Source organism: Salmo salar, chromosome ssa13, assembly GCF_905237065.1.
Source record: "Salmo salar chromosome ssa13, Ssal_v3.1, whole genome shotgun sequence".
Taxonomy (NCBI): Eukaryota; Metazoa; Chordata; class Actinopteri; order Salmoniformes; family Salmonidae; genus Salmo; species Salmo salar.
Genome location: NC_059454.1, coordinates 38017632 through 38042073, shown reverse-complemented (window position 1 = coordinate 38042073; position 24442 = coordinate 38017632). Strand labels below are relative to the sequence as shown.

At 44.5% G+C, this 24442-nt stretch overlaps 1 protein-coding gene across 2 annotated transcripts in view; it reads right to left on the bottom strand.

The window, feature by feature from the left end:
* The window catches only part of LOC106567157 (hematopoietic progenitor cell antigen CD34), a 36297-nt gene extending 14231 nt beyond the window's left edge, over window positions 1–22066 (bottom strand). For both annotated transcript variants that reach the window (XM_014136142.2, XM_014136143.2), the window contains exon 1: window positions 21785–22066. In XM_014136142.2, the coding sequence (XP_013991617.1) occupies window positions 21785–22028 (244 nt within the window). In that variant the 5' untranslated portion in view covers window positions 22029–22066. The remainder of the gene's footprint in view (window positions 1–21784) is intronic.
* Between the last annotated feature and the right edge of the window lie 2376 nt (window positions 22067–24442).

Here is a 24442-nt window from a genome sequence, read left to right as displayed (position 1 = left end):
ATAGTGTATGTAGCCTTGATCCAAGGCCTTTGTATACTGCACAGAAGGGAGAGCTCAAACACTTCTTTATTTAGTGTTACTTCCTTTCATAAAGTAGCTCGGCACTCTCAAAATAATTGTCTGTGGTAACTTACTTACTGTGGTAGCCCGGTTGAAGATGTAGGTCTACGTGTCAACACCTAATGCTAACACAGCTAGCTATACACCCCAGATTCAGATGGCTAATTTGTAGGTTGACTTTTTTAGCACGTGGGTGGTGTGTTTGTGTGAATGCCGTCCGGGTGTGGAAGGCAGGTTAACCCAGCCTGGCCCCCCGTGATTGCCACCCTGCGCCTCAGCCCCCGGACCACTCCAACAGTGGACTGATTTGGCCTGTTTGCTCAGTAACCCTAGGTAGTTAATGGTCAAAGTGTGTGGTACTGGCCTCTACAGCCTGCACAAATAAACCCTACCCTCTAAAGTCAGGACCCCTGACTCTACACCGACGATCAGGGAAAGATCACATTTCTACAATAAGATTGGTTAGCTGTTGCAGGCAAGCCTGGATGTTGGTAAAGTCAAGTGAAACTATAGAAAAACATTTATCCAACTGAGTTTATATGAGGTTAATGGGTTATAGGCCTATTTTATCATGTTTTGTTATTGTTGGAGTCTACGGTTGCTATAGGCTTATTGGTTCTACACTTGCAATTGGGGCCAGAGTGGACATTTTTAAGATAACTGACAAATGTTGCTTTAAGCCTAACCCTAGAATGCTGATTCATAACGAGCAAGTACATTTTGAAAATAATTTGATATGATTTATCTGTCTGTCCAAATGTTGCTGAGCTGGCATTCTAGAGTCCAAACTCATTGTCACCCAGGCTCCAGAATGCAGGCTAATGCTCCATCAAAGGACTGGCCGTGCTCCACAACCGTCAATAACCCTCAGCTGGGCTATCTAGTTACACTGACAAAGACACACGTATTCTTCTACCCTAACACAGCGGAGGCCCTGTGCTTGTCTCCGTGTGTACAAGTTGTTAAAAGCAGGTTTACTGAGATATGGTACAGTACATGAAGATAACCACTGTTTTCTGGGCACCGGCTCAAAGATGTAAACTTCGCATATATGTCACGTACATTTCTCTGGCCACAACCCTTTAAAGTTAACACTGTTTTATAAAACACACATAAAATAAATAAAAACATCTGTGTATGGCTAACTGGCGCTAGCTTTACACTGCAAGTTAAGAGTTTAAACACTTCCTGATGTGGGTGGAAACAAGTGTGGTTTGTAAAGCCCTATCTATAACTGGAACAGTTTTCTACCCAACACTGCGGCCTAATCAGAGCTTATGAGCACACCACACCACACCACGTTGTTTATCTTAATAACTTCCTTTTTCTTCTATTGCGATGATGATTTTAAGAATTGAACATACTGCCAACCACAGATGTGGATGGTAGCCAACGTCTTTGTAAGGATTAGAAAGTTAGCTAGTTCTAGTTAGCTAGAATCGTCAACAAGTTTAAAGCATTACCTCAGTATTTTCCTTGGCTAATAGCTGCCAAGTAGCCACAGTGATAGCGTGTGTACAGAACTGCACACTAAGCCCTGTAAAATGTGCTACAATTCAATCTTGACATTGTGCAGAGCAGGGTATACATTTTAATTGGCTTAGCTGGGAATTAATTCAACTTTTAAAAAAGGCCCAGTGCAGTCAAAAATGTGAATTTCCTGTGTTTTATATACACATTTCCACACTATGAGGTTGGAATAATACCGTGAAATTGATAATGCCCTTTTAGTGTAAGAGCCGTTTGAAAAGACTGCTTGAAATTTCAGCCTGTTTTGGTGGGATGGAGTTTTGGAACAATGAACTGTAGTGAATGAACAGCGTTCTCACGTAGGTGTTCTTCTTGCCCAGATGTGTTAGGGCCGTGTGAATAGCGATGGAAGTGGATCTCCCGGGGATCTGTTGGAGTGGTAGGCAAATTGGAGTGTGTGCCTGGCATGCTGGCCTTGATATGGGCCATGACCAGCCTGTCTAGGCACTTCATGATGACCGGAGTGAGTGGGACGGGACGATAGTCATTTGGACATGTCACCTTGGTCTTTTTGGGCACTGGGATGATTTTGGTCTCCTTGAAGCAAGTGGGGACTACAGCCTGGGACAGGGACAGGTTGAAACGTTCTGAGAAGACGCCCATCAGCTGGTCAGAGCACACACAAGGGGCCATCTGGGCTGGTGGCGTTGTGAGTATTTATTATTTTGAGAGATTTCCTCAAGTCAGCCTCGTAGAGCAAAAACACCTGGTCGTCCGGAGCGTTCCTGGATGACTCAGTATTGTCTGCCTCGAAGCGAGCACACACACACACACACACACACACACACACACACACACACACACACACACACACACACACACACACACACACACACACACACACACACACACACAGGTGCGCTAAAAAACTCACACTCCACATAAACACACACCTTTTCTTCTTTCCTGTAGGAGTGTTTGTTTTGGAGGTCTTGGAGCATTGAGCCTGAAAACCAGTGAAAGTCAAACCATTGACCTAGTGTGAGGCGGTGGCCACAATCCCTTCAATACACTCGGCCATCCACAGCCAATGCTACCCTGTCTGTCTGTTTTAGCACGTATCACAGTGTGGTGATGAGGCATGGCCGCCATAGGCCACTAAATCATGGGTTGCAGTGTGGCCGTGACAGGGGCCCGTGGTCTGCCTCTACAGCCTGGCTGTGGCCTGACCCATCAACCGCAATTACACTTTTGGCACATGATACAGTAGTTAGTAGTAAGGTTCTATGGCCAAATAAGAGGAGAGGACAGCCATGTAGATATTTCTGTTGGGTTGATCTATGATGAGGAGGTTGACTCCATGGTTATATTGTCTTAGGGGAGCGGTGTATGTCACTGGATGAGGTCACTGACTTGACATACTTGATATATGTACAGCGTGACAGTCTATAGTATCTACATATCCATAAATACGTGTGCACTATCCCTGAAAGTGTGTATTTCACGACTGTACACAATCGTTTTTTTATATCGAGAGTTCAAGGGAGATCACAAGGGATAAATTGTATTTATAAATCGCAGGTCGTTTTAACGATGAGCCACCACCACTATCACTATGAACGCACACACCCAAATGTGCAGACCTGAAAACGTATGGTACATTCATAAGCCCCACAAACACATAATAGGTTCTTCTCCCATGAAACTCCCCTGTTGGAGCTGATACAACACTCACAAAAAAAAAACAGTGAGAGTAGTTCTCTTTATTGGCCCTGTTGCCATAGCAAACAAGGTTACCATAGCAGATGTTAGAGGCCCCATGGGCTCTGCTCCTGGCCTGGAGAGAGACCAAGTCCTCCCATCGCTGCTCGGGGCAAACCAACCGTGGAGGAGTGGGGGAGTGGAGGGAGAGGATTATGAGCGGGAGGGACGATGTCTCTTATCATTAATTTACGTGTGTTGATGTCTGTACGAAAGCCAGATCCCACATTTGTTTTTGCTTCCCAACCAGCCAGGCAACCTCCATTTGGCCCTTCTAGCTAAATCTGAGATATATGGGCCCTCTATACCTCCCCCTAACCCTAATCCTGACACGCATACGCTGTGCGAGCGAGCTTGGGGGATTGTGTCTGGACTATTTTATTTTATTTTAGTTAACCAGGTAGGCCAGTTGAGAGCAAGTTCTCATTTACAACTGCAACCTGGCCAAGATAAAGCAAAGCATTGCGACACAAACAACACAGAGTTACACATGGGATAAACAAACGTACAGTTAATAACATAATAGAACAATCTGTATACAGTGTGTGCAAATGAAGTAAGAAGGTAAGGCAATAAATTGGCCAATAGTGGCGAAATAATTACAATTGAGCAATTTACACTGGAGTGATAGATGTGCAGATGAGGTTGTGCAAGTAAAAATACTGGTGTGCAAAAGCGCAGAAAAACAAAAACAAATATGGGGATGAGGTAGGTAGTTGGTTGGATGGGCTATTTACAGATGGGCTGTGTACAGCTGCAGTGATCGGTAAGCTGCTCTGACAGCTGACGCTTGAAGTTAGTGAGGGAGATATAAGTCTCCAACTTCAGTGATTTTTGTTCCAGTCATTGGCAGCAGAGAACTGGAAGGAAAGGCAACCAAAGGAGTTGTTGGCTTTGGGGATGACCAGTGAAATATACCTGCTGGAGCGCGTGCTACGGGTGGGAGTTGCTATGGTGACCAGTGAGCTGAGATAAGGCAGAGCTTTACCTAGCAAAGACTTATAGATGACCTGGAGCCAGTGGGTTTGGCGGCGAATATTTAGCGAGGACCAGCCAACGAGAGCATACAGGTCGCAGTGGTGGGTAGTATATGGGGCTTTGGTGACAAAACAGATGGCACTGTGATAGAGTGTTGGAGGCTGTTTTGTAAATGACATCGCCGAAGTCAAGGATCGGTAGGATGGTCAGTTTTACGAGGGTATGTTTGGCAGCATGAGTGAAGGAGGCTTTGTTGCAAAATAGGAAGCCGATTCTAGGTTTAACTTTGGATTGGAGATGCTTAATGTGCGTCTTGAAGGAGAGTTTACAGTCTAGCCAGACAACAAAGGTATTTATAGTTGACCACATATTCTAGGTCAGAAATGTCCAGAGTAGTGATTTCCCGTTCGGGTGGGCGGGTGCGGGCAGCGATCGGTTGAAGGGCATGCATTTAGTTTTACTAGCATTTAAGAGCAGTTGGAGGCCACGGAAGGAGTGTTGTATGGCGTTGAAGCTCGTTTGGAGGTTTGTTAACACCGTGTCCAAAGAAGGGCCAGATGTATATAGAATGGTGTCGTCTGCGTAGAGGTGGATCAAAGAATCACCCGCAGCAAGAGCGACATCATTGATATATACAGAGAAAAGAGTTGGCCCGAGAATTGAACCCTGTGGTCGGAGATCCGTTTGTTCACTTGGCTTTCGAAGACTTTAGAAAGGCAGGGCAGGATGGATATAGGTCTGTAACAGTTAGGGTCAAACGTGTCTCCCCCTTTGAAGAGGGGGATGACCGCGGCAGCTTTCCAATTTTTACAAATCTCAGACGATACGAAAGAGAGGTTGAACAGACTACTAATAGGGGTTGTAACAATGGCGGCGGATAATTTTAGGAAGAGAGGGTCCAGATTTTCTAGCCCAGCTGATTTGTAGGGATCCAGATTTTGCAGCTCTTTCAGAACATCAGCTGTCTGGATTTGGGTGAAGGAGAAGCAGGGGGGGGGCTTGGGCCAGTTGCTGCGGGGGGTGCAGAGCTGTTGGCCGGGGTTGGGGTAGCCAGGTGGAAAGCAAGGCCAGCCGTAGAGAAATGCTTCTTAAAATTCTCGATTATCATGGATTTATCGGTGGTGACAGTGTTTCCTAGTCTCAGTGCAGTGGGCAGCTGGGAGGAGGTGCTCTTATTCTCCATAGACTTTACAGTGCTGCAGGATGCAAATTTCTGTTTGAAAAAGCTAGCCTTTGCTTTTCTAACTGACTGTGTGTATTGCTTCCTGGCTTCCCTGAAAAGTTGCATATCACGGGGACTAGAGAGAGTTATTCACATTAATCTATTCGCCCATAATAGTTGATGGCTGCTGTTTTTATGGTTGAATTCATTGCACATGTACACAGCGGTACACAGACAATGAAACCAAAAGATCTGTCAATCCAGGCGGATGTAGTTGTTTAATTTGAGGACAGACTCTTACAGTGAGAGTTTGAGATGTGACTTTGGGTGTGGGTGTGTCTGTGTTTGTGCAGAGAGGAGTCCAGTGTGTGTGTGTGTGTCGCCAGCTCCTCTCAGACCATGTCCAGGCCCTATCCAGCTCTGTGGAGAGTGTTTCCTGGCCCCTCACTCTGATGTCATCATGGCACCAACGGAACAGATTGTGCTCCTGAGCAGCTCGGGTCTCCAAAGTGAAACACATAACATTTGGTTGCCAGATTTGCAAGAGCGCAGAGGGGAAAGATTGCAAGAGGATCATTTGTTTGTTCCGCACTGCTAGTGCACATGGCAGAGCAGTGTAGTGAGTCTGTGGGTCAGGAACGGGGCAGCCAGTATACCTAACCCACTTGGAAAACACACACACACAGGGAGCAGATGTGACAGGACCCATGCCAGGTGAGATGATGACAGCTCGGGGTAAAAATGGTTTGATCACAGCAGGACCAACGGTGGTCGATGGTCCCATCACATCAACACCGTGGTGAAGAAGGAACAACAGCGCCTCAACCTCAGGCGGCTGAAGAAGTCAAACGTCCACGGATTCACCGTTGAGTGTTGGCTGCATCAACGCCTGGTACGACGACTGCACAGTCCTGAACCGCAAGGCCCTTCAGAGGGTGGTACGGTCAGCTCGGCATGCTATCGGGGCACACTGCCTGCCCTCCAGGATATTTACAGCACTGTGTTGAAGGAAGGCCAAGAAAGTCATTAAGGACCTCAGCCACGGACTGCTCACTCTGCTACAGTCTAGCAGACGGTACAAGTGCATCGGAGCTGTGACCAAGAGGCTTGGAAGCAGCTTCTATCGATAGGCCATCAGACTATTGAACAGCAATCACAAGCTGTCTACCGGGCCGGTACTCTGTCCTGCACCTTAGAGACTTTTTTGCACACATAGTAACAAACACTCAGTCACACAAAACACACACAAGCTACACACACAGACTCCTGAACTCTCTCTCTCACACACACACACACACACACACACACACACACACACACACACACACACACACACACACACACACACACACACACACACACACACACACACACACACACACACACACACACACAACGCTGATGTCCCATGTACAGTATATAAAGACATTAAAACACTGGACCATTTCTTTTATAATGTTTCACACTGTGTATTAATCTACTGGATTCTTGACATAGCTCACTGAAATATATACTGCTGTACATACACTGAGTGAACAAAACATTAGGAACACCTTCCTAATATTGAGTTGGACCCCCTTTTGTCCTCAGAAAAACCTCCATTCAGTCAGAGTATGGACTACAAGGTGTCGAAAGCATTCCACAAGGGGGCTGGCCCATGTTGACTCCAATGCCACAGTGTCAAGTGGTGGACCATTCTTGATACACACAGGAAACTACATACTACCATACCCCATTCAAAGGCATTTCAATCTTTAGTCTTGCCCATTCAACCTCCGAATGGCACACATACACAATCCATGTCTCAAGGCTTAAAACTCATTCTTTAACCTGTCTCCTCCCCTTCATCTACACTGATTAAAGTGGATTTAACAGGTGACATCAATGAGGGATCATAGCTTTCACCTGGATTCACCTGGTCAGTCTATGTCATGGAAAGAGCAGGTGTTCATAATGTTTTGTACATGGATCCCCATTAGTACCTGCCAAGGCAGCAGCTACTCTTCCTGGGGTTTATTATTGATCCCCATTAGTTCCTGCCAAGGCAGCAGCTACTCTTCCTGGGGTTTATTATGGATCCCCATTAGTTCCTGCCAAGGCAGCAGCTACTCTTCCTGGGGTTTATTATGGATCCCCATTAGTTCCTGCCAAGGCAGCAGCTACTCTTCCTGGGGTTTATTATGGATCCCCATTAGTACCTGCCAAGGCAGCAGCTACTCTTCCTAGGGTTTATTATGGATCCCCATTAGTTCCTGCCAAGGCAGCAGCTACTCTTCCTGGGGTTTATTATGGATCCCCATTAGTACCTGCCAAGGCAGCAGCTACTCTTCCTGGGGTTTATTATGGATCCCCATTAGTTCCTGCCAAGGCAGCAGCTACTCTTCCTGGGGTCTAACAAAGTTAAGGCAATTATACATTTTTTTAACATTACAATATATTCATAACAGATTTCACACAATATTAAGTGTGTTCTCTCAGGTCCATACTCTACCACATATTTACAACACAAAATCCATGTGTTCGTGTGTGTGTGTGTATAGCGCGTATGTTATCATGTGTTTGTATGCATGTGTCTGTGCCTGTGTTTGTGTTGCTTTACAGTCTCTGCTGTTCCATAAGGTGTATTTTTATCTGTTTTTTAAATCTAATTGTACTGCTTGCATGAGTTAATTGATGTGGAATAGAGTTCCATGTAGTCATGGCTCTATGTAGTACTGTGCACCTCCCATAGTCTGTTCTGGACTTGGGGACTGTGAAGAGACCTCCGGTGGCATGTCTTGTGGGGTATGCATGGGTGTCCAAGCTGTGTGCCAGTAGTTCAAACAGACAGCTCGGTGCATTCAACATGTCAATACCTCTCACACATACAAGTAGTGATGAAGTCAAACTCTCCTCCACTTTGAGCCAGGAGAGATTGACATGCATATTATTAATGTTAGCTCTCTGCGTACAGTCATGGCCAAAAATGTGGAGAATGACACAAATATTAATATTCACAAAGTCTGCTGCCTGAGCTTGTATGATGGCAATTTGCATATACTCCAGAATGTTATGAAGAGGGATCAGATGAATTGCAATTAATTGCAAAGTCCCTCTTTGCCATGCAAATGAGCTGAATCCCCCAAAAACATTTCCACTGCATTTCAGCCCTGCCACAAACGGACCAGCTGACATCATGTCAGTGATTCTCTTGTTAACACAGGTGTGAGTGTTGACGAGGACAAGGCTGGAGATCACTCTGTCATGCTGATTGAGTTCAAATAACAGACTGGAAGCTTCAAAATGAGGTTGGTGCTTGGAATCATTGTTCTTCCTCTGTCAATCATGGTTACCTGCAAGGAAACACGTTTCGTCATCATTGCGTTGCACAAAAAGGGCTTCACAGGCAAGGAAATTGCTGCCAGTAAGATTACACCTAAATCAACCATTTATCGGATCATCAAGAACTTCAAGGAGAGCGGTTCAATTGTTGTGAAGAAGGCTTCAGGGCACCCAAGAAAGTCCAGCAAGCGCCAGGACCGTCTCCTAAAGTTGATTCAGCTGCAGGATCGGGGCACCACCAGTACAGAGCTTGCTCAGGAATGGCAGCAGGCAGGTGTGAGTGCATCTGCACGCACAGTGAGGCGAAGACTTTTGGAGGATGGCCTGGTGTCAAGAAGGGCAGCGAAGAAGCCACTTCTCTTCAGGAAAAACATCAGGGACAGACTGATATTCTGCAAAAGGTACAGGGATTGGACTGCTGAGGGCTGGGGTAAAGTCATTTTCTTTGATGAGTCCCCTTTTCGATTGTTTGGGGCATCCGGAAAAAAGCTTGTCCGGAGAAGACAAGGTGAGCGCTACCATCAGTCCTGTGTCATGCCAACAGTAAAGCATCCTGAGACCATTCATGTGTGGGGTTGCTTCTCAGCCCAGGGAGTGGGCTCACTCACAATGTTGCCTAAGAACACAGCCATGAATAAAGAATGGTACCAACACATCCTCCGAGAGCAACTTCTCCCAACCATCCAGGAACAGTTTGATGACGAACAATGCCTTTTCCAGCATGATGGAACACCTTGCCATAAGGCAAAAGTGATAACTAAGTGGCTCGGGAACAAAACATCGATATTTTGGGTCCATGGCCAGGAAACTCCCCAGACCTTAATCCCATTGAGAACTTGTGGTCAAACCTCAAGAGGCGGGTGGACAAACAAAAACCCACAAATTCTGACAAACTCCAAGCATTGATTACGCAAGAATGGGCTGCCATCAGTCAGGATGTGGCCCAGAAGTTAATTGACCGCATGCCAGGTCGGATTGCCGAGGTCTTGAAAAAGAAGGGTCAACACTGCAAATATTGACTCTTTGCATCAACTTCATGTAATTGTCAATAAAAGCCTTTGACACTTATGAAATGCTTGTAATTATACTTCAGCATTCCATAGTAACATCTGTCAAAAATATCTAAAGACACTGAAGCAGCAAACTTTGTGGAAATTAATATTTGTGTCATTCTCAAAACTTTTGGCCACAACTGTACATCCAAGGGCCATTCTTGGTATATATTTTTGGTGTATATACGCATAGATTGCATTTGGATTACTGATAGTGTTAGAGTTGTTAACTGGATTCATTGACATTTCTTTAAAAAAAATGTTGATTGTGTACTTGTTTGACATTTTACTGCACTGTTAGGAGCTAGTAAAACAAGCATTTCGCTGCACCCGCTATAACATCTGTTAAACTGTGCACGCGACCAGTACACTTTTATTTGATTTGAACGGAAAAAGAGAGACGTCTTGATGAGCACATCTAATAGAAGAGGTCATGGAGAACAGTGGAACATGTCCACTCACCTCAAGCCCCAGTGAATCTTCATGTGTGCGTTTGGTATCTGTGTGTGTGACCTTGCACTAGAAAAGGACCCAGTGTCCCCCCATATCCCCAGGAGGGTCTACGGAGCACACGACTGAGGTTTGAGTGACTTTTGCCATTTGGCTGCTGTAAACGATCTGGCTGAACTCGGGCCGACTCCCCAGCCCAGCCAGGAGGAATGTCGTGTGCAGAGATCAACAAACTGTGTGGCATCATGTTTACTCTGTACCACTGGCCGTGCCACGTATCTGTCTGCTTTCGTCGCCCACCACAATGCCTCAATTACAGACCATTAAACCCTGATTTATTGGGTTCTTTTGTAGATGCTTGCTTTTGGTATAACAGCATCTGAAAATGACTCAAATGTCATGTAAATATTGTGAAGTTTTTGATCATTTATTGTGAAGACGTCTGCTATTCGCACTTACTCTCACGTGTCCCTGTCTCTTCCTCGCTCCCTCTACTCTTCCCTCTGAAACCTTTTCCCATTGCGATAGCCATCTCTGACCCTTTGTGTTATCCTAGTGTAAGGGATGCAGGGTGGGGAAGGAGAATAGAGACTGAAACAAAACAAACATCTCCACACTGAATTAAAAGGGGCGCACAGAGAGCATGGCGTCTCTAACCCCTCTGTAATTAGTGCCTGGGGATGGCTGTGGATGTGGCCTGGCCTGTAGCAGGGTAGGGTCCTGGGGGCCTCCAACAGGGTGGGGTTCAGCACTGCAGATGTCAGTCTCCCTGGGGAACCCCTGTCTGTCTCTCTCCCTAGCCCTGCCTAGTCTCAGGCAGACGATCAAGAGCCCCTTGACGTCAGGAGCCACTCAGAGACAGACAGGCCTCAGGCTCAGCCTACACTGAAGTGCAGGCGGACTCAAATAATACACAAACAGAACTTCCTTAGGACGGCAAGACTATTAAGCAGCACTTCATTAACACAGCAGTTACTTCGTCAATACAGTGTGCTATGACTTCATCAATACTTCTTAGATGGAATGCGTTGGTCAATGCATCGTCAGCTTCTGGCACACTTGGCTAAGCTTATGAACCAATATTTCTATTCTGGGCTCGGGAACTTCCCCCCTCCTCGGGTAATGTGTCTTAATGCACGCTAACAGGTACATTTTGTTAACCACAAACTAATTTCCACAAGCAGTCTTTGACATAGATGACAGTTCCTGCAACAACAGGAACCACAGTTATAGATTTTTAAAAAGGCACACAGCATTATTAGCAATAATAAGTACATATACAGTGCCTTCAAAGTATTCACACCTCTTGACTTTTCCCACATTCTTGTGTTACAAAGTGGGATTAAATTGTATTTAATTGTCATTTTTTTGTCAATGATCTACACAAAATACTCATGTCAAAAGGAGAAGAAAAATGCTAACATTTGTTTTTTTGTTTGTTTTTAAACATGGAAAAAAAATACACACTAATATATAGTATATTGATTAGATAAGTATTCAACCCCCTGAGTCAATACATGTTAGAATCACCTTTGGCAGCGATTGCAGCCGTCAGTCTCTCAGTGAGTCATTTGCCCAGTATTCTTTTCAAAATTCTTCAAGTTGTCAAATTGGTTGTTGGTCATTGCTAGACCATTTTTAGGTCTTGCCATAGATTTGCAAGCAGATTTATGTCAAAACTGTAACTTGGCCATTCAGGAACATTCACTGTCTTCTTGGTAAGCAACTCCAGTGTAGATTGATTTTCCCAGTCCTTAACGATTTACCAGCATAATCATAACTTGATGCAGTCACCACTATGCTTGAAAATATGGAGATTGGTACTCATTAATATGTTGTGTTGGATTTGCCACAAACATTACAGTTTGTATTCAGGACAAAAAGTGAATTTCTTTGCCACATTTTTTGTAGTATTACTTTAGTGCCTCGTTGCAAACAGAATGCATGTTTTGGAATATTCTTTGTGCAAAACTGTCATCAAGGCAAAGGGTGGCAACTTTGAAGAATCTCAAATATAAAATATATATTTTGATTTGTTTAACACTTTTTTGGTTACTACAAGATTCCATATGTGTTATTTCATAGTTGATGTCTTCACTTTTATTCTATAATGTAGAAAATAGTATACCTTGAATGAGTAGGTGTGTCCAAACATTTGACTGATACTGTATGTCGGCTCAATTGGTAATTACCTTTAAATTTCAATTGTGCTATAAAACGGAAGTCTCATGTGTTCTCCTAATAGAGCCCCCCCACCTCAGAAACAGGCCAGGGTGGATTTCCAGGGAGGCTGAAAAGGGATCCCATTCCTACTAGTCAGCAAGTCAACCAAGTCCATATGTACTGGTCACTGTGGGGACGACTCCTTGAAACATAGAATATTACAGTTCAAGTCCCGTTGATAGGATAGTCTCGAACAAGTTCAAATCAGCATAAAAAAACAATAGCAGAATTGGTCAGCAGCCTGTAAAACGACTGCTATCCACTGCGGCAGCATCTTAGTGTTTTTAGCGACAGACGGTGGAATGTTATGATCCATGCACATCCTTGGACAGGATATGGCTCTCACGGCACGCGGCATGCTGAGACTTCACTAAGCCTCAGAGGTGAGTATGCTGGGGCCATCGACAATACCCAGCAGGCCTCCCATAGACACACACACAGCAGGTTCACCAATTACCCCATAACGACAGAGAGCCATCACTCATAGGCTACATGTAAGTTTCTATACTGCCACAGGAATATTTCTATATATTGTGACTGTCACAAGTTTGTTGTGAACTATGCCAAGAATCGATTTCCATAAATCTGCTTTTGAAATCCATTCTAGGGCAAAAAGGCCTGAATGTGGATGAGGCTTTGTTATAAGCTTAATAAATGGGCATGGTGTTTTTCCAGCACTAACAACGCTCTCATCAAAATAGTTTGGGCAGGCAGCCCCTCCGTAACTTAAGCCTCTGTTTCCTAAATAGTCCATTCATCTCATTACTGAAGGATAGGGCTGGGCCGGCTCCTCGCTCCTCTACACCAAAGTTGCATCCCAAGTGGCAACCTATTCCCTACATAGTGTACTACTTTTTACCAAGGCCCATAGAGCTCCAGTCAAAAGTAGTGTATTATGTAGGGAATAGGGTGCCATTTGGGATATAGACCAAATACCAGCTGCTCTGACAGGCCTGTTCCTCGCCTCACAGCTCCCACTGTCAGAACCAAAGCTGCCTGGGCTGTTACTGTTGCTGAGTGCAGATTTTGCTGGATGAGTTCCCACAGCTTTTTGACATCAGAGTGGGAAGAGAATGGGGAGAGGCTGTGTTTAGGATATCTACATTTATAGTCCTCCTCCACTGGCTGGCTTTGTGCAGTGGTTTAGGGTGTGAAGAATAAAATACTGACTGGTTAAAACGCCCTGATTACCCCGCAGAGACCTTCCCAGACACCAGGGCCCCTACACAGACAGACAGACAGACAGACAGACAGACAGACAGACAGACAGACAGACAGACAGACAGACAGACAGACAGACAGACAGACAGACAGACAGACAGACAGACAGACAGACAGACAGACAGACAGACAGACAGAGTGCCATTGAAAGCAGGAACAGGATGTAATCTTATGTTTTCAAATTAGCCAGCAGCATAAAGGGCCCCAACGAGTTTGTAGCTGAACATTAATTACCAGGAGCAATTACTCTAGCAGTGAAAGGGCCTCAGCCAACCCTCATTAAAAATCCTTTATTTCCCAGGCTAAACAAAACACCCTTGAGAGCCTTGCCTCACTCTGCCTTCTCTTGACAAGCATGTCTTGCCTTAGATGTACACTTGCCATACACTTACTGTTCTTGTAAACCCACTGTGGTTTTCTATTCTGACAATCTGTCACATCAAATGACCATGTGCTAAATTTGTGATAAGGTTTCAACACAGAGGCTGAGCTCATGTAAGCATTGGCGAAAGACACACAGACACAGCATGAGTCCATGTCGATGTTTTGAAATGTCCCCTAATTTCATGGTTGTTCATTAGATTCACTGACTTTAGTGTGGAGGAGTTTTGTCTAGAAGCTCCCAAAATGTTTCTGCTCTCTAGCAGGTTGCGGTGGTGAGTTGAAATGAAAGAGAACTTGGCAGAGAGGAGAATGTTGTTGCTCCTTGGTATAATCCCAAATGGCACCATAATTCCATATGTAGTGGAATAATTTTGACCAGGGCCCATAGGGCTCTGTTAAAAAGTAGTGCACAATGTTGGGAAGAGGGTGGTATTTGGGATGCAGATTTTGTTAAAGCCACAACAGCTGTAAAACTGCCAGGGGAATAAGGAACAAAAAGATTGCTGGAAGCAGTCATAATGAGGACAGCAATATTTGAATGGTAACACACCGTCTGTAATTCATTAAGACTGTTTAGCTGGGTAAATATTGTTGCTAGAGTCTACAGTCTTTTGTCTTTGTCCAGTCCCTTGTCCTAAAAAGGTAATTGTCGGCAGTAGTGATTGTGCTTAACCTTGGGTTTGTTGCCTTCGTTTTCGTTTTTTAGAAGCCAATGTCCAAATGGAGATTTTCTGTTGAAGAGAACAGCTCTTTGTTATTGGAGGAGGTCTTTGTTATGGCACGCGTGTTTGTTGATATAGTCCAGAGTTCGAGGAAATCTACTGGACCAAGGGGAGCGGTTGTGTTTGTTTGTGAGAAAATTTCCTGTCGAACCCTCTAGCCAGAAATGACACTGACAAACAAAATTATTTCAACTTCATTTTGACTGGTACATATTCGTTTTTACAAAACCACTGAGGAAACTGCCAGTTAACTGTAATCCAGCTCTAGTCCAAAGAGGACACACACCCAACACCCTGCTCTCACTCGGTCATAAGACCATTATCTGCCAGCCGGTTACGTAAAAAGCCCCACACCCCCCTCTGGATGATGTGAGTCCACCGTTAACCATTCTGACTTGGGACTGATGGAATGCTTGTCAATAGCAGAGGGCCATGAGAAAAAAAGTGGCAATATTCTGCCCTTGTTTATGTTGGCCGGAGAGGTTGTCTGAGACCATTGCAGAGTCAAAGCACGGAGACTTGAAGGGCGCAATCTTATCTCCCCATTGGCAATGGAATGCCTCTCCTTAAACTGAACTTTGTATTTTGTCCGTTAGTTTATATCACAGAAAAGAGATTCAGCACCGATCCCACTCCAACTACTGGTACTCTGGTGTCCAACCGGCTAAAACATCGAGCCATAACTCCTCTTTGTGTTGGTGTTCACTGTGCTGCTTTGGGTGTCCATATTTTTTCCAGGCTTTATGCTTCACGCCACCCTGAATGTCTAGCCGGGCTATCAAAACGTCAATCAAGCGGTTGTCATAGAGACAAAATACTCAGACATGTAAAAGGATGTGGTGTGAGGAGAGCCAAGGATTGGAATTCCCCCAAATGATAGGAATGCACATTGTGTCTGTCCCTCTTCAGCCATTTGGAATGGATGCAAATACTTTGGAATACAATGGCTCACTCTACTGTGCCACAAGCACTGAATTAATGACACATTTAGCGAGCTACTGGAATACCAACCCAACCGTGAAATTAAAACACATTCAAGTGTATTTTCTCTTCTCCATATAGCTTTAAAGGTAGAGCTAGATTCCCCCCTCTCTACAGATGCTAGGACTCCTCACATTCATGTATTCCAAGAGGCGTTGATATGACATCATGCAGCATTTATGACCCGGTCCATTTCAGTGATGCATATTTGAGACTGTGTAGATGCTGAATCAATGAAAGTGCGTAGTTTAAACAGCAGGCTTGGATATGAAGAGAACGCTAGATTACGTTAGAACGTTAGTTTAGCTTAACGCACACTTAACACACCATTGAGTTGATTCAGAGTACAGTTACATGCAGTGGTGATTTGAGCATGTAAATCATGGTGGGGCAAAAAACAAACAAAGTGGGATGCATGCCAGCAAAGACACAACACAACACTAAACAATACATGAATTACACTATAACGGTGACAAACGGTGCCCACAAACTGTTAGGGCCTACATAAAGCTGTCCCAACAGCAGTCCCAACATTTTACCATGAATACACCTGGCTATCAGCGGAGCCTTGTCTGGCAGCGAAACTGTTCATTCAGCCTCATTTACTGCCTTTTAAAAAAACATAGCTGATATGGCTGACTAGCTCAAACAAAATGCGGTTTCTACTGACAATTGAGATGTACAAACTATGGCATAAGGGGACGACAAGCGGATAGAGGCAATCCATCATTTCGATTAAGACATTAATGAGCGAGCCCGGATGGACGTAGTCAATAACAAACCCTAACCCAGCTTACTACACAACATACGCATAGTCTTACTTTCTTAGCTACAGTATGCATATCTCCCTGGCATATTACATCATTTATGCAGCAGCACACAATACATTTTTGACAAGTGGCGCAGTGGTCTAAGGCTCTGCATCTCAGTGCAAGAGGCCTCACTACAGTCTCTGGTTCGAATCCAGGCTGGATCACATCTGGCTGTGATTGGGAGTCCCATAGAGCGGCGCACAATTGACCCAGCGTCGTCTGGGTTTGTCCTGGATAGGCTGTCATTGTAAATAAGAATTTGTTCTTAACTGACTTGCCTAGTTAAATAAAGGTTACATTTAAACAATTTCATCAACGAAAGAGAAAGAGGACGGATTTACAATTCCGAGTTGGATGACCGTTCAAAACGTATTTTCCCAGTCTGAGCTCGTTAGCCACTGTCACCGATTCCTTTCAAACCACTCATTATTGAATTTGCGACTTGTTGTGCAATGTTTATGTCCAATGGCTGATGAGCACCAATACATTTTATCTTGTCGACTTGATTCATGATGACTGCTAGCTAAGATTTTCAAAGTCAATCCAATCAAAGCTACTGTAAATATAACGTGATTTGATGTCATTTTATCTGTGGCCAATGACCTTGAGCCTTCTTGGAAGGGCACTACTAATGTAACTATGGCAGGACCCAAAGGGCTTGAACTTTTGATGTCTACCCTTACTAAGGACTTACACTTGGTGGTGATGTAGTGTCCCCATGAGTGACAGAACACTAAGCCAATCATGGCACAACGCTCCTATTTTCTGCTAGCTTGCCCCACCACCACAGAGAGCACTGAGCTATGCTGAAAAACCTGCATTTTGGAGCTGCCTTACTCAAGAAAACAAGAGAGACCATGTTTGTATGCGGCTTTATTAACTCAATGATATATATTTTTTTTACATTGTTTGCAAATTGATGTGACATGTATTAATGCCAAAATAATAATATATTTTTTTGCTAAAAATGTGGGGCTCAAAACAGTTGGGGTAGAGCCCCACCTGCCCTGAATGACGGGTCGCCACTGGTTACATGCACACAATAATATGATCATTGTGAATATTCAGATTAATATAGTTTTATTTAAATGTTTGCATGCTTTGTAAGAAGAACAATTTCCCTAATAACCCTGTTTACATGGACACATCTGAAATCAGACTACCTGATAGGACTTTGATAAATGCAGGAAAATTGGCAATCAAAATAAAACGTTCTACCACAGCAACCATGCTATTTTTGAGAAGCCTATTCCCCAAAATAACGGACATATAACGTTTGTGTGTGAAAACTATTTTTAAGACGTATATTTGGAGTTTTTCAGAACTCACTTCACTCACGCATAAGAGGGAGGCTTGTGCTGCTGGTGCTGGCACCTGCGTAGTTCAAATACACCGCTGGAACACGATTAAACCATTTACCTGTCCTGATCATCTGAAAGACTGCTCAGAAAATCAGATGTTTTAAATCGGCGTTTTCGATTTCAACTATTATGATTATCGAATTATTAGTGTGTATAAAAAAAGCTTTTTCTTTCGTCATATCCCCACAATGTTCCAACAAGCTAAAGAAACGTTCTGGGAACCTTTACAGAACAGCCCAAATGTGTTCTGTTAAAGTTCTTTTAACATCAGGTGAATGGTTTTTTCACCCTAAAATAAACATTTTAGAATCATCCACACAACTGGACAGTTTTTGTGTTTTGGGAACATATCTTATCCACAACTTAATGAAACATTCTGGGAACCTTAAAAGAATAGATAAAATGTTTTCTAGGAACGTTCTTAGAACATCAGGCAAATATTTGATACAAAAATTCTATAATCATCAGCACGACTTGACAGTTTTTGTGTTACAAGAACATTTGCCGCGACCTAATGAATGTTGTGGGAACGTCCACACAACCAATTTTGGTTGGCTGGGTTGTTGGTCTCAGTGGTTGACACCTCTAAAAAGGTTTGCATTGGCATTCCTGCTGCGACATCTGAGCCCTGCATCCACCACTGGAATGCATGGCCTTCTGTGGTCAGGTGCTTAGGAGCCCTAAGGACTACAGTTACAGAGGACTCCCATCTCAGTTACCCACAGTAAACCTTGAGTCACCATAGCCATGCTGCAACTGCTGCAGATGACGGCCCAACTAACTGTAGCTTCCAACTGTAACTTACCACAGTGGAGCTCCAGTGTCGGGGGGGGGGGGTCATGTGGTTGACCTCAATGATATCTCCCCAGAGGCAGCAGACATGCATGTTTGTATGAAAGATAAGCCCAGTGGCCTCTGGGAAATGAGTTTATTAGTTTCCAGATATATCCAGAGGCCTGTACTGTAATGGCTCATGTTTGGCTCTTTTGAGTAGAAGCACAAACAAGGTCATTTAATAGAACTCTGGAATCAGCTGCCTCTCCTCCCTGGGTTGATGACATCACTGGCCCTAATTCCACTGTGTCATCGATTAAACCTTATCCACAGAAAATATCCTCCAAGAACAAGACCACAACTGTCCTCTGGACTGATGCTGGATGCATCAACTTACCAAGACATGATAAAAAAAAAACTCCCCAATATAGATACAATGTTAATTCACTGTGAAACATTAAAATAGTATTTCTCTTTGACAATATGTCATTTTCGTGGAACTTAACATCCAACCTATGGAACACAGGGCCTCTCTATAGACTCAATATCTTTACATTTCAACATCAGTACCACCAGCTTCTACAAAACATGCCAATGATCTAGGCCATACACACAGAACTGAATCACCCTGGCAACAATCTACAGCCGTTTATGTTCTAGGTTTGGCAGAGGTTTTTCAAATGTGTTCCAAATGCTGACCATTCATTGGCAAATTCACATAGCGGTGCCTTTGGCACAAGTGTCAACTATGTTGCAGGTGAGTGTGACCAGTGGCGTGTGGTTGGCTGTGTCTGGAATGGGGGAGGAGATAGGGAGGACTTGTGGCAACACCCCTGTGCTATTGATTCTCTAAGTGAAACGCAAGAGCTGAAAAAGAGCTGCTAACCTGAAACGGGAATGGTAACGTTTTACTGAGGTACAGTAATGTTCTGATTCTAACAATTTCACAATATAAACCTAAACAGTTGATAGTTAGTTGAACATCTAACCATTTGTTAGGGTACTCTCCAATGATACAATCAAAAGGAAAAATCACAGTATAACTGTTTTAATGCCAGAAGTAAACCGCATCCTTCATGGCCTATGGGGGGGGGGGGCAGTCACTTAATGAACTTCCATTAAAATCTTGTGAATCTAATAACCAGACTGCTGCAATTGGCATGTGTGACGACCCTTCCACTCTGTCTGCCATATTCTTTCTCTTTGCTCTTGTTTTCCTTATTAGGATGTCGGCGGGCGGAGCTGGGAGGGTGGTTAGCGACATGGGACATACCTTGGCCCGGGTGTGTCCCGAGATAAATACACCTTTTCCCCCATTAATTGAGGAGACTCTTTCCATGCAGACACTCTGATAGATTTTGGTTGTAGCATTTTTGTGGCTGTTTTGTTTGATTGCGTTGGCACCTTTCAACACCCCTCATTATCACATTTATACATGCAACCACTCACTTACACTACTGATTACTGACTACACACACCATTGTTAATTCTATTTAGTTTAAGGTGTTAATAAATATATTTTGTTATTCCTTATCTCCACGTTGTCTCCCTTTTTCTTACGAACTTCGAGCCGGTTCGTTACACATGTGCCTTTCTAATGTACCGTGCGTATAGAACATGTTCTTAGGACACGTTCTGGTCCACTTTGGAGTAACATTAAGGCTTTCATCGTTTATTTTCCTCCTCCTGCTTAGTCTGGCATAGTGTTCACAATGTGCCAGAGAACTAATGTTTTACTGTCCCAGTGCCCAGATGAGCCAGTACTAAGCTCTGGAGAAGTCATCCCAGACCAACGCCAGTCCCACCGGTCTCCTCTCCAAGCCGTAACACTATGCAATTATCATCTATATTAACAGACTTAACAGTGTGATTTGGACCAGACTGCTGAACCTTCTACCCTCACCTTCCCAACACGAGGGAAAAAGAGGTCCCCGTTTAAACAGAAATCCCCACCACACATACAGTTTGACGGTTGCCACCACCTAAGGGACGTCCCTTAAGCGACCTATTTTTAAAACCTGCTGAATCAACAGATAATATATGGTCAATTCCCCATCACACACACATCCTGCATCTTCAGAAGACAAGCAGGAATCAGACACAGGATAAGCTTCCTTCTCCTATTAAACTTCTGGACACAGATGGAAAGACCCCCAAACACACTGCAGAGATGCCGATTGAACTCCCAGAAGTTTATTTCCCCATTTAAAAAGATTACATCTGAATAACTTATGCTTAATGGACCTCCATGTTTCAGAAATGAGCAGAGCCCGTTTTGGAAAAAGCTTGCTCTCCACCCATACACACACATGGCAGATAGACCAGCGGTTAGAGCATTGGGCCAGTAACAGAAAGGTTGCTGTTTTGAATACTCGAGCCGACAAAGGTGAAAAAGCTGTCAATGTGCACTTGAGAAAGTCATTTATTCCTAATTTGCTCCAGGGGCGCAGTACTTCTATGGCTGACCCTGTAAAACAACATATTTCACTGCGCCTATCCGGTGTATGTGACAATAAAACATCTTTATGTTCACACACACACAAACCCTTCTCAGGATGTAGTCCCTAATTATTCTCAACGGCAACTTTCCACTCCAGAGCAGTTGCATGAGGTCCCTTTGTCAGCTGGCCACCGTTACAACTTTTCAGCAGCCCTATAACGCTCCAAACTGCTTCATGTCACATAATAACACAAGCATAACTGAACACACTTGTGACAAAACTCACATGCTATTTAAGGTGCTGGAAATGACATCATGGTACATTTGATTGGCACGTTCACATCTTGGCATAAAGTTTAAGTTACGAGTTCATGTTGCATCATCCTACTTGCTCACAAACTCTCTCTCCCTTACTATGCATTTTTTTCATCTTCTAACTCTCTCCTAGCTTCTCAGATTCAGAGAGAAGACAAAGGACTACAAGGTTCCGTTTACTGAGGTGCCATGCTGACAGAGTTCACTTACTGACTCAACCATAGTTTAAGACTGAGCATGTAAGACACAGATAACTTAAGAGCCAGGTGGAGAGGCTTTAAGAGGTGTAGTACTCACTGTGTAGGAGCAGAGTACAGAGAACCACGGCTAGAGCCATCCCTCTCCGGGACCCATTCATTCTTCTCATGGACACAGCCATCCTCCAGTCCTTTGTGAGCCGCTGTGTGTGTGTGTCTGTAGAAGTGTGTGAAAGAGAGTGATGAATGAGTGAATGAGGGCTGGGGGAGTTGCGTGTTTCCTGTGCTCGCGGAGCGGGACAGACTGGCAGGATAAAGCGTGGCTTATGCTCTGCTGGTTTCATATGGCCTCTCTCCTTTGCCCCCTCTCTCTCTATCCCTCCTTCTCAGTCTCCTTCACCACACCCCTTTTCTTACTGGCTGAGTTGAACTCTTCTCATGCAGCTGGACGTTTTCATGTTTGTGTGTGTGTGTGTGTAGAAAGTGATTCAGGGCGTGAGCAGGGCGTAGTAGGTCTGTGTGAGTGGTAATATAATCCGGGTGTGCATCATCACATCTGTCTATTCTGAATTTGTGCGCTGTTGTCTGGAGCAGCAAACCTATCCAGCTATTTCCACAAACCTGGAAAGCTATTGCTGTACTGTGCATTCTTTTAACGATCCCTAAAACCAAGCTTTACGATAGCAGTGAACTAGCACCTCCGCTGTATATTTGGAGTAGACCCCAACATGACTCTCTGTATCTACCCCTAACTGAGACATCCCAGTCAGCCTGTTGGCTCTGGAGGGGCTCGTCTGATCGGTTCTGCTTTGAAGATGCACCTGGTAAACAGGAAGCGATCTCCCCTGGTCTGCCTGCCTGCTTAATATTGTGCTGTATAGCTCAGAGGCCTGTAGCAGTGCATTGCTTCTACTCCGCCTGGGCTTTAAGTTTGTCCCTGGACTGGTGAGTTAGTTATACTGGGATGGGTCATCCACTGAACCCCCCCCCACACACACACACACACACACACACACACACACACACACACACACACACACACACACACACACACACACACACACACGTCCGGTGCGGCTGCTCACACCCACAGAAATCCCCACACACAAACAAAATCACCCTATACACCCATGCCATATGCAAACACACATGGTGTTTCGCAATCTCATACCCTATCCAAGCAACATTTGGGATCCAGCAGTTTATTTTCTCTCTCTTTGTTAATGCAGCCAGACTGGTGTTTCTTGGGGATTGCCTGCAAAATTGCTGGTCAAACAATCGGACCAGATGGGGCTGAATCAAGGCAAGAGCAGGCAAGTGTCGGGGACTGGGCCACTCCTGCTAGTCCCTGTGTATGTTCACTTTCTTTAGGGACTGACTGGGGTATGGTAATCCGATCCCTTTACTGACCCTTTCCTCAAGCCCACCCTTTCTATATGCTGAGCAGACTAGGTCGTAGTACACACATTCCTGAATGCACACGCTGTCACGAACCGGCTCAAAGTCCGTAACAAAAAGGGAGACAAGGTGGACATTAGGAATAACAAAAATATATTTAGTAACTGAGGTAACGTAAATACAATTAGCAATGGTGTGTGTAGTCAGTAATCAGTAGTGTAAGAGAGTGGTTGCGTACATAAATGTGATAATGAGGGGTGTTGAAAGGTGCCAAAGCAAACAAACAAAAAGGCCACAACCAAACTCTATCAGTGTGTCTGCATGGAGAGAGTCTCCTCAATGAATGGGGAAGAGGTGTATTTATCCCGGGACACACCCGGGCCAAGGTGTGTCCCATGTCGCTGACGACCCTCCCAGTTCCGCCCGCCGACAAAAAACAAGAGCAAAGAGAAAGAATACGGTAGACAGAGTGGAAGGGTCATCACCCCCCCCCCATAAAACCAGTGACCAAGAAGGACCCCGGAACACCGTACCAGTCACACATAAACAAATACTACCCTGGATCCTAGTAATTGACACAGCCTGCGTCCCAAATTGACCCAGCCTGCGTCCTAAATTGACCCAGCCTGCGTCCCAAATTGATAAGGGGGTATGTGTTCACACTTCCACTTGCCCCAGCCAACCTGGTCCTCCCCAGACCTCAGCAACCTTTGCGCTCTGGAAACAACCTTTAAGTGGAAAGAAGAAAACGAGACCAGAAGAGAACAGACAGGAGCGACAGAACAGGACAATACCAAACAAAATAAACAGTGGTCAGTCACGTAGACATTCAGGAACAGGGCGCACGAGAGAGCGAGTCAGCATCAAGCTCCAACAAAAAGAACGTCTCAGAGTCCTTCTCATTACATTTTGGCAACATACGTAAGTTTCCAACAATATCAAATGAGTCCGGGGCACGACCAAGAGAGGAGCGTCCCCTAGGTAAATCTGGGTCACCTTCCCAGAGCAAACTCTCCCCTGAGAGCTTTCCTTCCCTAACCAACTGTAGCCGCTCTTGTTGCAGCTTGATTTTAGCACGCTCCAAATCCTGTTTAAATTCCAATTCCTTTTCATACTTTACCCGATCATACTCTAGCTGTAACAGAAGCAGTTCTTTCTGCTGTTCAAAAAGAAGACTACTATTGCTAACAGATGGAGCAGCCATTGTAACGAAACGGGGAGACGGCGAGTCCTCGGCAGAGGCTGCCCCATTGGTAACTTCAACAATACCACTCTCCATCAGATTGGCTTTCAATATCAACCTAACAATTTTTTGGGACATTTATCACTAATTTCAACCTTGTAGTGTTCAGCGGTATTC